Source organism: Syngnathus floridae, chromosome 9 (genome assembly GCF_059516105.1).
Source record: "Syngnathus floridae isolate MCC-2025c chromosome 9, RoL_Sflo_1.0, whole genome shotgun sequence".
Taxonomy (NCBI): Eukaryota; Metazoa; Chordata; class Actinopteri; order Syngnathiformes; family Syngnathidae; genus Syngnathus; species Syngnathus floridae.
In genome coordinates this window covers 1,677,348-1,690,599 of record NC_142421.1, presented here as the reverse complement: position 1 = coordinate 1,690,599, position 13,252 = coordinate 1,677,348, and the positions used below count along the sequence as shown (strand labels likewise).

General features: G+C 50.0%; 1 protein-coding gene across 5 annotated transcripts in view; it reads left to right on the top strand.

The window, feature by feature from the left end:
- dlg5a (discs, large homolog 5a (Drosophila)) overlaps positions 1-13,252 on the top strand; it is a 30,085-nt gene that overhangs the window by 11,861 nt on the left and 4,972 nt on the right. For 2 of the 5 annotated variants that reach the window (XM_088384402.1, XM_088384400.1), the window contains 24 exons: positions 212-386; positions 587-730; positions 1,024-1,207; positions 2,045-2,304; positions 2,589-2,901; positions 3,211-3,441; positions 3,594-3,778; positions 3,861-3,986; positions 4,612-4,744; positions 5,048-5,175; positions 5,248-5,423; positions 5,490-5,593; positions 6,387-6,479; positions 6,739-7,758; positions 8,266-8,383; positions 8,458-8,602; positions 9,036-9,166; positions 9,283-9,372; positions 9,446-9,614; positions 11,554-11,716; positions 11,796-11,929; positions 12,052-12,216; positions 12,286-12,469; positions 12,973-13,121. In XM_088384402.1, coding sequence (XP_088240528.1) covers positions 212-386; positions 587-730; positions 1,024-1,207; positions 2,045-2,304; positions 2,589-2,901; positions 3,211-3,441; positions 3,594-3,778; positions 3,861-3,986; positions 4,612-4,744; positions 5,048-5,175; positions 5,248-5,423; positions 5,490-5,593; positions 6,387-6,479; positions 6,739-7,758; positions 8,266-8,383; positions 8,458-8,602; positions 9,036-9,166; positions 9,283-9,372; positions 9,446-9,614; positions 11,554-11,716; positions 11,796-11,929; positions 12,052-12,216; positions 12,286-12,469; positions 12,973-13,121 — 4,720 coding nt within the window. Of the gene's footprint in view, positions 1-211; positions 387-586; positions 731-1,023; positions 1,208-2,044; positions 2,305-2,588; positions 2,902-3,210; positions 3,442-3,593; positions 3,779-3,860; positions 3,987-4,611; positions 4,745-5,047; positions 5,176-5,247; positions 5,424-5,489; positions 5,594-6,386; positions 6,480-6,738; positions 7,759-8,265; positions 8,384-8,457; positions 8,603-9,035; positions 9,167-9,282; positions 9,373-9,445; positions 9,615-10,059; positions 10,138-11,553; positions 11,717-11,795; positions 11,930-12,051; positions 12,217-12,285; positions 12,470-12,972; positions 13,122-13,252 lie in introns of all 5 variants that reach the window. The other 3 variants (XM_088384405.1, XM_088384404.1, XM_088384401.1) reach the window with 3 other exon arrangements.

Here is a 13,252-nt window from a genome sequence, read left to right as displayed (position 1 = left end):
AAATTGAACGGTTAGCTTTTTTCAAAGCCACATGGACTCGGATATAGATAAGTACGTGCTTCCTGACATGATTGACGATACTAGCTAGCACCAGGCACTGTGAAGATGAAAAAAAAATAATCACAATTGCTGGTAAACATGTTGGTATTTGAAGTGTCTGTTCCCATTAATGAGGTTTGTCCTGTGTCCGACCACGACATCACTGTCACAGGGTCGCCCGTTAACGGCGAGGCGTCCTCCCCGCCCCCTGCCATCAATGACAACCGGCCGCCCGCCGACCACCTGGACACCGTCCTGTTCCAGCTCCGCCAGGTGACCAGGGAGCGGGACGAACTCCGCAAGCGTCTGGCCCTGGCGTCGCCTGGCACCACATTCGATGACTGCAGGTAGAAAGCCGACCCCCTCCCAAGCCTCCTTTTCGAAGGCCAACTATGCACATCATCGAAATATTTCTTATCAGTACCGCGGCTCCCACCTATGAGAGGAATCTCAACCCTTTCTATATTGTCCTTGCGCCCAGGTCGGGTTATGTCTCCGCTATTCTCCCTGTCGACTCCTTTTTTTTTTGTGGCGTCTCTCTTTTAAGGCCAAATTCCAAAGCCAGCCATGACTATGAGCGCTTAAAAAGCCAGTGCATGAGGGCCATGGCAGATCTGCAGTCTCTCCAGAACCAGCACACCAAAACGCTGAAGCGCTGCGAGGAGGCTGTCAAAGAGGCTGACTTCTACCAGTGAGTAGGCCAGATGCCAAATCGCTCTTCATGCTACATAACTTATTGATTGGTTAGCTGGGGTAAGATGGCGCCTTGTATTCTGATTACAATGGAACCCATTGACCAAACTGGGTCATTACCATTGAAATGTATGATCTAGAAGTGTGTGTGTGTTTTGTAGAAATATTTGTAATTGTGACTTTTTGGGTTGCATTGAGCAAAAAGGGGCCATAAATCAAATCACGTAGCCTTTTATTAACCTTTGGCATGTCACTTCATACATGCTTTTTGGCTGCTCGCTTTTCATCCAGCATGCTGCACAGCCGCATCCTGGGCGAACAGACGCAGCTCAAGGAGGAGATGGAGACGCTGCGGCGGGACAACGCTCAGCTGGTCCGAGAGCACAATCACCTCAAGCAGACTTGCGAGGAGCTCCAGCGGCTCCACGGTCAAGACCAGAAGGAGTTGTCCGACCTCCGACTGCAGCAGCAGCAGGTATGCTCACCAAAAAATTACACGTGAGAGATATTATTAAAATATACTTTGACATTTTTGTTAACGTCTTCACTGCCAGCCCAGATAAAATGGATATTTGACGTCTATAGCCATCAATGGCAGTGAATGAGTTCAAACATTGCCCAGTGACAATTGAATGGATAGCAAGTGATTGCCCAGGTCTTTGATTCTAGTGTGCATTGAATAAGTGACTTTTGCTGCACTCTGGTCAACAAAGGGTGCTCTGACCCATATAGGACTCCTCTGCAGTGTACCTATGGGGATAGCACAGTGTTTAAGTGCACATCGTAAGCCAAGCTGAAGGGGAAATGTACACACAGAGCATTTCTACAAAAGGGAAAATACTAGGGCTTAGGTTTAGCCAAGGGACACACGGCCCCAAAGCATCTTGCTACAAGATGAGGATATACGCTGCGTAGACAAGGTCAACACAGCCCCCCGACCATTGGCGCTCCCGCACGAATTTAGCAGGCCTTTTCAGAAAGATCACTATAATGAGATATTCACTGCAATGAGTAATGCACGTTGAAGGACACACGCTACTGTTAATATTGCGAACTCTTTGATTTGACTTGTTCGCTGCTCCACTCATGTGCACTGGCACGTCTAAATAATGTATAGTGCTCCTCTTCAACCTACACATGGTCATCGTGAATGTTGTGATTTATGTGGCTGTGAAAGGGTAGAGCAATGCTTGCTCTTTACTGCCACCTGCTGTCAATTCGAAACACAACATTCAGGTTGAATGCAAATACATTGAGATCAGTTTGAAAGAAACTGGCCCCAATGAATCCAAGTGTTTGTCGTACATGGCAGGTCATGCGAGAAAAGGGCTCCTCGGAGGTGCTGAACAAACTGTACGACACTGCCATGGACAAGCTGGAGGGCGTGAAGAAGGACTACGACGCCCTCAGCAAGCGCTACGGCGAGAAGGTGGCCACGCACAACACGGACCTGAGCCGCCTGGAGCAGGCCGAGGAGGAGACCCGACGGCTGCAGAAGCAGATGGACGCGCTGCTCATACAGAGGGACTCGGCAATGCACTACCAGCAGCAGTACTCCACCTCCATGAGGAGGTGAAAGCGTGACCTGTGTCCATTATATGCGTGAAACACTATTTCAAACAAGCTCTTCATCTCAAAGCAGCATCTGATTTGCCAACTGTTGGGCTTTTCGAGAGGGAAGCCTGCCAAGGGCAAGCATGTCAGTACTTTGTGATGATTCCTTTTAGTACAAGCAAATCCAATCATTGTTGCTTGGCCTTGGAAAATACGAGACATAATTCCACAGGATTGAAGCATAAAGATATTTTGTTCACCATCATTTTACAATCCCTATGTCTACAATTTCATCCCACCAGGTTCGATTCCGTGCAGCAAGAGCTGAATAAGTCGTCCGCTCAAAACAAGGAGCTCCAGCGCGAGATGGAGCGCTTGCAGTCGGAGGTGACGCGCTACAAGAACCTACAGCTCAAATCGGCCAAGGACTGCGACAAGTACAAGGAGGAGCGCGACTCGGTGTTCAACGAATACCGCTTGATCATGAGCGAGCGCGACCAGGTCATCAAGGAGCTGGACAAGCTGCAGACGGAGCTGGAGGCGGCAGAGGCCCGGCTGAAAAACACCTCGTCGGAAAGGGTCGTGGCCAGCGAGGAGTTGGAAGCGCTCAGACAGGTACACTATGCAGCTGGACGTTTGTATTTGAAGCAGCTGGGATGTTGCCTGCACATATTAGCCATCGTGGAAAAGTACCTTTTTAGTTTCTGCCTGCAACACGCATCAGTGAGTTTGTTACAGGAAGATGATGAAACATTAACTTACCATGTGCTGGAATAAATATAGTTTCACCTTTCGTCCTCTTTGAAGAATGTTTCTGAATGTGCTGGACGGATGCCCGCCCGCCAGCGAGATTCATCGGCTCGGTCCGCTGATGACTCTTGAGTTAAAACGCTTGACTTTTTTCCCCTCATTTTCCCATTGCAGGAGTTAAACTCGTCGCTGGTGGACCGCGACAGGGCCATCTGCGAAAGGAACGAGCTGCTGGAGAAATACTGCCACGAGGTGAAGGACAAAGCCGAGACCCAGAAAGAGCTGAGCCAGGCCTGCAAAGACATCGAGATGGTCCGAGAAGAGCGAGACGTAGCACGCAAAGAGAGGACCGAGGCCATCATTCAAAGGGATCAGCTCCTTCGGGAGTACTATCAAGCCCGGCAGGTGAGCCGGCCCTCAATAGAATCGTACGGTAGAACCTCAACAGGACCTCATTGAATTGCAATAGATCCCATCAGCAATTCTTATTTATCTGAGATCTAAGAAGTCAAGGTCGAATATGACATATGGCCAACTAATGAAATGCACTCGTGCAGAAACAAGACTCGGCCACACTCGACATGGAACGTGCCAACAAGGAGATTGAGATGCTGAGGAAACAGTACGAGGCCATGTCCCAGGAGCTGAAGGAGGCCTCACAGGAGACCGAGGTGGCCAAGTGTCGACGGGACTGGGCTTTCCAAGAGCGGGATAAAATTGTGGCAGAGAGGGAGAGCATCAGGTGTGGCTGCTGTGACTTGGCCGGTTCTTATGAAGGCTTACGACATGTCACAAGGTCACCCTTCTCTGCATCCGCTCCACAGGACGCTGTGCGACAACCTGCGGCGGGAACGAGACCGGGCGGTCAGCGATCTGGCCGACGCGCTGCGCAATCTGGACGACATGAGGAAGCAGAAGAACGATGCGTTGCGAGAGCTCAAAGAAATGAAGTTAGTCGTTTTGTTCTGGTCATCGTGTGTAAAATGTCGGAAAGACTAATGAACTCAAGAACCTCGAGCAAAATCCTCCTCCTCCGTGTGAGCGAGTACAGAGCAACGCGGTCTGTCCTGCGGCTGGCTGCCTTTGTTGTATTTAAAAGCTGGTTGTTGCGCTCTGCGTGTGGTTGGGCATAAGCTGTAATTTTGTGCCTTCACAGATGACGGCGGGAGAGGGCTCGCTCCCTTGTTTTCCGGCATTTGCACACATGCCGAGATTAAAAATGTAATCCTAAAACACAACTGTTAGTTGGACACTATTTGACCATATGGCATGCTAAAGCGCCCTCTGCTGGCCTGTAGTGTGAATAACAGACATGAGTCAAAATAGTTTGCAGTTTGCTGCTTTAAGGTCACAGATACCTTCAGGGCATCACTCAGAAAGCAAATATTAAGATTAATGAGTAGGCATATGATTTGCTAGGCCACAAAGCAGAAAGCCGCAAAAACAAAAAATGCAGCAAGCTTGCATTTATTGAAAATGTAATTATGTGCACACTACTGGACACACACTAAAAATATAGCTGACATCTGTTTTCATCCTCCATCGGCTGACCTTTGACCATGTTGCTTCTTAAAGGGAGAAAATGGAAGGGCAGCTGGAGAAGGAGGCCCACTTCTGTCAGCTGATGGCCCACAGCTCTCACGACTCTGCCATCGACACCGATTCCCTTGAGTGGGAGACCGAGGTTGTGGAATTTGAGAAGGACAGGGTAAGAGCTGCCCTCTGGTTTGGAATCAATTCGGAGGTTATTTTTATCTTTAAATACAATTCAGGGGATTGTACCATTTTTTTATTGAAACAATGTAACCCAACCCTACGAAAAAGAAAAAGGGCCGGTGAAGAAAAAAACATGTTGACAGGATTCTGACTTTTTTTCTCACAATTCTGACTTGGATTTGTCGGCCAGGAAGGTAAAACAATCAAATGAAAAACTGTAATTACCACAGTGTTTAACTTTCCCGTATACTTGTGTGACAGTTAAGGACATTTACTGAAGGCGTGCAATTTACAGGACGACATGGACTTGAAGGCGCTTGGGTTCGATATCGCCGAGGGGGTAAATGATCCATATTTACCGGGAGACTGTGGAATATTTGTAACGCGGGTGGACAAAGGAAGTATTGCAGACGGAAGGTTAAGGTGAGCGCGCTCGTATCTGGGAGCTTCCTGTTGACATCCTTTAAGACTTGATGTCTTTCTTTGCGCTTCCAGGGTGAACGACTGGTTACTGAAGATAAACGATATCGACCTGACCAATAAGGACAGGAAGCAGGTGATGAAGGCGGTCCTCAATATCGGGGGGCTCATCAACATGGTGGTACGAAGGAGAAAGTCTCTCGGGGGCAGGCTGCTCACTCCCGTTCACATCAACCTCATGGGCCACAAAGGTAGCTTGAGAATTTGACAACATTCATCCCACGAGTACTTAGTTGCTATTATGGGATGTGTTCCAGACAGCGGAATCGGTCTAGAAAACGGCGTCTTTGTCACCACCGTGGTGCAGGGCAGTCCGGCAGCCAGAGAGGGCACACTCGCTGTTGGAGACAGACTGATCGCTGTGAGTCATACACTAACTTTTCACAAATCCTCTCCCTCGCTTCCTCATATTAAAAAAAAAAAAAAAAAATTATATATGCTGTTACATCTATCACACTGTATCTGACTCATATTCCTTTGGGCTTTCAAATCCAGGCTTTTTTTTTTTCTTCTCCATCCCATTACACGCAACTCAGATAAGTTTGGAAAGTAGAGAGGGGGGGAAAAATGAGTGAATATTTTTATTTTCGATTAAATGCTCACGCCGCTTCTGGAGGTGAAATGGCGCACTGATAATAAGATGACTACAAATTGTGCCTCGAGTTTAATCTATTACGTAATCACGCTTGAAACTCTGTCTCGTACAAAAATTTATCAGTAATGTGATTTGAGAAAAGAGTGCTTGAATGTCAAACCCGGAAGGCAAAAGACACTTTTCACGACTTGATCAAATGCATTCATCTCCTTGTTCGGACCAACTTTAATCTTAGCCCAATATGACATCCTCCCTCTATTTCTTATCTCCGAGCGTCTTATTTCAACAATCCCTCTCAAGCATTGTCATGGAAATGGGACGATTGAGGTCCCGCGCGCTGAACCACGCTGGCCTAGATTTCCTGCGCCGCCCTCCCTTCCCACCGCCGCTGACAAAATGTTTCAATCCCCGGGCGTTGCGCTGTCACCTGCGTTACATCGCTTTCAAGCGCACTGCCATCCACAACAAAGCGCACACCTGACAGGAAATGTCAGGCCAGAAAACGCAGCAGCTTAATGAAGAAGGACCCGTCCTTCTTGCTGTCGTCTCCTCTCCCCAGATAAATGGCATCGCTCTGGATAACAAGTCGGTGACAGAGTGCGAGGCCTTGCTGAGGAACTGCCGAGACTCTCTCAGCCTTTCTCTCATGAAGGTGGGCCACACACTTGCTCTCTCAGCCTCTTTTCATGAATCCTTCAAAGATCTTTCGTCCTACTTTTGTTTCTTGCCCTACATAGCAGTTGAGTAAGTGGGTCTTGTGAGAAGGGTAACCTTCTGTTTTGTGCGTTCTTTGTTAATTGGGATTCATTTCTTTTAATTGTGACATGCACAAAGTTGATGTTTTGGGTAACGAAAGGCACGTTTTGATTACATTCAAGCAGTGGTTGACATGTCTGCCTTCTGCCTCGCAGTTTTTTCCTCACAGTACATCCGGCCAGAACATCTTTGAGAGTCTGCGTGATTCATCAGACAAGTCCAACGGGCGCATCCACCTGTCTGAGATCCACTCCCGGAATAGCCGCAACCTCAAACACAACAGCTCCACGCAGACGGACATCTTCTGCCCCGACATGGGGACGAGCGGCATTTCCGGCGAGAGGAGGAAGCACCGAGGGGAACCCGATGAGCTTTACGGGGACATGGGCAAACCCTTCTCCATGGGTTCTCTTCACGCCACGAGCCTGCGGCCAGCGTCCGACTTGGGCGCCGGCCGCTACGGCCCCAGCGCCTTCCAAGAGTGCTGTCCCTACTCCAAGGCGCCGTCCTCGCTGCCGTTCGAGCCCGTCTCCGCACCTGACTGCCTCACCGTGGAGACGGCGCAGGACAGGAAGCACAGCGGAGGAACGTGGCCAAAGATGGTGGTGGGGGGCATGTCGGTGGCGCCGGATAACAGCGGCCCACTCTCGGCGGCGGCGCAGCTCTCCATATACAAATCCCCCAAGCAGAGGAAGTCCATCTTCGACCCGGACACATTCAAACGCCCTGAGACGCCCTCCTGTAAGCTGGAGTACATGGCGGCCAATCAGATAGCGGCGGCGGCGACGGCGGCGTCGCACTCCCCCCAGCCCTCAAAGACCGACTCCCACTCCTCCTCCTCCACTCCCACCCCGACCCCGCCGACGCCCCCCACCCGCAGCGACTCCTTCAAGTTCAAACACAAACATCAGAGCAGCTCCGCGTCCGACTGCACCATCACATCCGACGGCAAAGGCGACGGCGGCGTCTCCACGGCGGCGGGCGAGCGGGAGCGAGACAGAAACGGCAACCACTACTTCCTGGACGGCAAAGTCCTGACCTCGCGGAAATCGTGCGACGAGGACATCGGGCGAACCCGAGGCGAAGATCAAGAAGTGAAAAGGCCGCGTCCTAAATCCGCCCCCGCCCTTCGCCGCAGGATGACACCACAGACAATCACTCTTCCCGCATTCCAGGTCAGTCCGTTAAGTGAATTAAAACTCAGATAACAATGCACTAAATCACCATTGTTCAAATCATCACGCCTCCTCCCCTCTGATAGATCAGTAACTTGTTTATTAAAGTGACACTATGTTGTTCAGAGGTGTGGGCCCTCAACATAGAGACACATTTGGCATCCTCCCAGCAGGCCAAAGCCTGCATATTTTTCCACCCTCACAATTTACAGCCCCTTCTACATTGTGCCAAAGGACTTTGCTTTTTGAGCCAGCATGTCAGAGTGATCGATAGTACTGCACTGACACCAAGCACCCAGCCCGGGAGCTGACTCACTCCCCGGGGCTCAGTCAACCGGCGAGCCAAGAAGTAGACAGCCCCCGGACCACAAAAGCTCTCACAGTGGAGATAAACGTTTATTTTAAAGTACCACAATGTCATGCTGCCGCCCCCCCCCATCGTGGTGCTTGATGGTGTTTTCTTGCCTGAAGGGGCGAACACTCACCAGTTCCTGTCATGTGTCACAGAGCTACTCTGACGAGCATTCACCGGAGCCACGGGACATGCTGCGCTCCTCCCCCAGCCGCTCCCATCGGCACAGCGTTGGCTTTGTGCCCACCGTCTACAACGGCGGCCTCCCTCCCAGTGAGTCTCTCAACCATTCCATCTGCAACCTCGAACCAACTCACCCAGTCACCAACCATCCGTTGTCTTGTCAGATTCGGCCCACAGGGGTCTGTCTCCGTGCCCCGCCGTGACGGCCGTGATGAGGAATCCCGTGTACACGGTGCGCAGCCATCGCGTCCATACCGGCAACTGTCCGTCAGTCGCCTCCCAGATCTGTCACCAGCACGCGCCCACCAGGTGATCTCCTCCCTGCACTTCCCGTTGTGGTTCAAGGGCTGGATGAAAAATAGCCAACAAAAACAAAGAAAAAAAGGTTGGCGGGGAGGGGGCAAGGCCTCATCGGTAGACAACCTTCACTTATCCTTATGATGTCATCGGCCTTCTAACGCAGCCACTGAATTAGGATACGGTTATTATCAAAACGAGCAAGTCTTTTTCTTAGTGTTCCCTCTTTGGCTTCTCCTGATGACTAATAGTTTCAAATGAATCTGTTCCCCATAGGGCAAAAGCAAATAATTCAATTCAGTTAGTGTGGCTTTGCTTCAATGTTTTACAGTGGCTGTTGGAGTCAGCCCGTCAATTGAATTAACTGTGAAACATCTTGCATGTTCACGCAATCGTATGCATAATTTCATTTCCGAAAGCTTCATGCCTCCTCTTCCTTTGCCAGCCCTCAACATCAGGGTCGCTTGAGTCTGGATCTCAGCCAGCAGAAGCGGGGCGGCGACTTTACCGAATCGTCGTCACGCGGCAGCCGAGCGTCACACGGTACACACTCACTGCCCTCCAGCGCACGACTCGGTCAGTCTGGCACGCACGCATGCACGTCCGTGTGAAGGTCGCACACTCCCTTGTCCCGATCCGCTTTTCGGACGTTGCCCCCATTCATTCCTCTGCTATCTACCTTTCCACCACAGGTTCTTCTAATAATGTCCAGTACCGGGCAGAGAGAATCAAGATCCCTTCCACTCCCCGCTATCCTCGCTCCATGCTGGGGTCAGACAGAGGTACGGCAATCATGAGTAAAATGTTCCAATTCTTTCATAGGTAGGCGTTGTTTCTCGCTTTTCCCCCCCACAGGCTCCCTCTCGCATTCAGAGTGCAGCAGCCCCAGCCTCATCACGCCGCCGCAGTCGCCGCTCAACCTGGAGACGTCGTCATTCGCCAGCAACCAATCGCAAGGCTCCATTTCCACGTTACCTCGCATCTCGGTCAGCCCGGTGCCGGTCGGCGAGCGCAGGAAGGACAGGTACGAAAGCGCTAATCTGTCGGTTCCCGTCTGGGCGCCACGTCCGCACTCCTCTAATGCCTGGTGACGTTTTTGGCTCTGCTGTCAAGTTGATGAGCGCGCTCGCTGTTGTGGGAGCGCACTGAGTAAAAGAGATGACGCGAAGTGAGTGACGGAGAGGATGATAATAAGGATCATCTCAAACACTTGCCTCCGAGATGCTCCTTGAAGACTCCAAAGGTGTTGCCAAGCAACAGGTCCATCCCTGTCAGAGCCACTGCGGCCCCTCAGCGATATTAAGAATTTCCATCTCCCGTGCTTATCATTTGCTTCTCTGTTGTTGCTCTCATTTGGCACGACAGCAGCCTTCAGTGAATCACACGTGTGTTGCTGTCTCACTTTGATGTCTGTGTGTCCTCCCTCTCTTATCTGCTTCCCGCTTCTCCGCCACACCTCCGGTTTCCAGATCGCTTTACCGTAACCGATCTTTTCTGAGGATTCCTCTGGCCGCGAGGCCGAGGTTCTCCTCTCTCAGGTGCCTCAGGTTCGTTTTGCCTCACGGCGCCGTTGGCATTGCGACGCCTTCCTCTCGACCCCCCAACCCTCCCGTCCCTTGTACCCGAGCCCCCCGCCGTTCACCCGCTTGTCTGCTGTTAGGCAGATGCCACGGGCAGAGGCAGAAAATCCTGTGCGGCGTATTGAATGCAAAAGTAGATGTGAACGCTTGTTTAGATTGCTAGTCGTCTGCATGCTGCATTCGAACACCCCAGGAGGAGGCCCCTTGTTAGATAGCTACTTCGGTTTGACTGTACAGTGGTACTTTGACTTACATACATTTTTTGAACTACTATACGTTTTTTTTTTATCTTGAGTTTCAAGCAAAAATGTGAGGTCCGAGATTTTAGCAATAGTGACAGCTCGGTTTCGTTCTTCCGTGCGTTATATTGCTCCCTTGTGGCCAAGGTACAAAGACAATAATTATCTCACGATGCAGTTTAATTTGATATATTCTATTATTGAATTATATTATTACTGTTCATGTAGTGCAATACAGCTAGTGCTATTTTTCTTATTCAAGAACCTTTTGCAAAAAAATTGTTATATTTTGGGACTTTGAGACGCAAGAGGTTTGAGTTACAAGCGAGGTGACGGAACAAACTAAGCTCCTAATTCAAGGCACCACTGTATTCATATTACATTTGTTGATCCTGTCTGCACTTGTCCCCTTCACGTGGCGGAAATCCCTCTCCGATATTGCATGTGTCGTCCACACGGTCAATATGCATGCGTGTGTATTGGCTGCAAGCCGAGTGGTCCTGCAGTCTGCAGTGTGTATGTTACGCAACGGCGTTATTAGTATTACTCAACCGTGAGCTTTTGGGCTTGGCCGTGTTTGTACGCCACTCTCTTTGGCCCTCGTGTCTGGCTGCTAATCCATCCCTCTGATGTTCCTTCATGGAATTTTGTGCCATGCCCAATCCCGCCATGTTTGTAGAGGTTACGCACACACCCATCACTCGCTAATCATTTTGGGATTCCTCCCGGTAACTCAATCGAAGCTGAAGTTAGACACATGAAAACAAGCAATTTTCCTCAAATAGTGATGTCCACTTTAATAGACACCTTACCTCGATTTATCACTGGTTTCTGAAGTCCACCTAAACAACTTATGGTGTCACGAGATTTTTTTTCTTTCATCAGGGTAAAAGAAACAAAAGCAATGTCGTTAGGTGATTCCTGTTACAGAGCCTTGAAGACACATTCTCATTAAAGACTCTAAATTATCCATGTTTGTGCCCTGTGATTGGCTGGTGTGGCTAGCTAGGATAGGTTCCACTTTTTGAGGAAATGGGCTTTTTATAAATTAGTTGAAAGAAACATCAACCGCTGTGAAATCCTGACCATTTCCTTCTTTTATTCAAAAATGGACAAACAAAAAGAGCAAATGATTTCCTCGCAGGCCTTACCTGGAGGAACCCCGCAACGTCATCGTGCACAAAGGCGCTGAGCCTCTGGGCATCTCCATCGTAAGCGGGGAGAATGGCGGAATCTTCGTCTCCAAAGTAACTGGAGGCAGCATCGCCCACCAAGCAGGACTGGAGTACGGAGACCAGTTACTGGAGGTAAGTTACTTAGCCCTAGCCTACTTTATTTTGATAGCGTGTGGATTATGCAAACTTAATTTCACCCTTCCTTTTTCAGTTCAATGGCATCAACTTGCGAAACGCTACGGAGCAGCAGGCTCGACTCATCATCGGCCAGCAGTGCGACACCATCACCATCATGGCCCAGTACAACCCACACATGTACCAGCTGGGCAACCATTCTCGCTCCAGGTACACAGTTTTTGTACATTTTTTTTTTGGGTAAGGTTTGATTTTAATGCAGCAATAACCCATAGGAAGACATATAAAACACTCTAAGCGCGTTCTTGCTTAGCTTCTCTGCTTGGTTACAGCTCCCGCCTCGAGCCAGTCAGTACTCAGTCCACACCGCAGGGCAGCGGAGCCGCCACCCCGGAAAATCACTCCGCCATCGACACGCTCAGCGAGCAGGACGAGGGCACCCTCACGCCGTCCTCCAAGCAAACCACGCCCACCACCAGCCCCCGCAACTATGTCAGGTAAATACAGTCAGAGCAAAACCGTCTTTGGGAACGCCATATCGCTATCTCTCACTTGTTGCCTCCCAGATCGCACTACGATAGCAACAAGAAGGCGGGCGAGCCGCGGCTAGTGACGGTGCACCGGCCGGGAGTAGAGGTGGGGATCACGCTGTGTGGCGGGAACCTGCGAGGCGTCTACGTAGACAGTCTGGATGAGGACAGTCCCGCCAGAGGAGCCGACGGCCTGCGACCCGGCGACCTCATTCTGGAGGTATGGCAGTTTCGTACCTAAATAGTGCCAAATGGTTACTTCAAGCATCTTTTTGTTCCTCATGTCTTCTGTAGATTTCCAACAGCGGTTTATAAAGAGCTGGACTGGGAAGCCATTGTCATTAGCGCTGATTAAAAAAGGCCGCTTTCATTTCGTAACTGCTCATTAGTTCAATTGATCTCAGCGTCAGTATTTTGTCATCTCACATGGGTAATGGGGCAATGTACTTGCGCGTAAAATATCAAAACATCTCCTGGCGCGCCACCTTTGTCTCTGAATGGAGCTGCTTCATGGAATTAGCATTCAGCGCCGTCACCCTTTCTGTCCTTCAATCTTCCCTCCTGTTTGCTCTTTTCCTCCCCGGTGGCTCAAATCAATATGGCGCCTCTTTAATTCCGCTAAAAGCTTGTGCCGCCCACGTAAGATTCAGCAAATGATTTCTCAGGTAAACGCGCACCGCCCGTAATAACACTCCTTTTTTTCGCCCCTGGTTTATTTTGCAGTATAACTCGGTGAATATGAAGAACAAGACAGCAGAAGAAGTCTACGTGGAGATGTTGAAGCCGGCTGAGACCGTCACGTTCAAGGTGCAGCATCGGGCGGATGACTTCAATGTGCTCAAAGATGTTCCTGGAGATGGCTTTTATATTAGGTACACACACACTTGCACATTGCACCACACATGCTCCCCATGTGGTTCTACGGTCCGTTGCTATTAATAGCGCAGCCACCAGAGTGGCCCTTGAACAAGCAGAGATTTTTTTTTCATCTAACCAATTACGT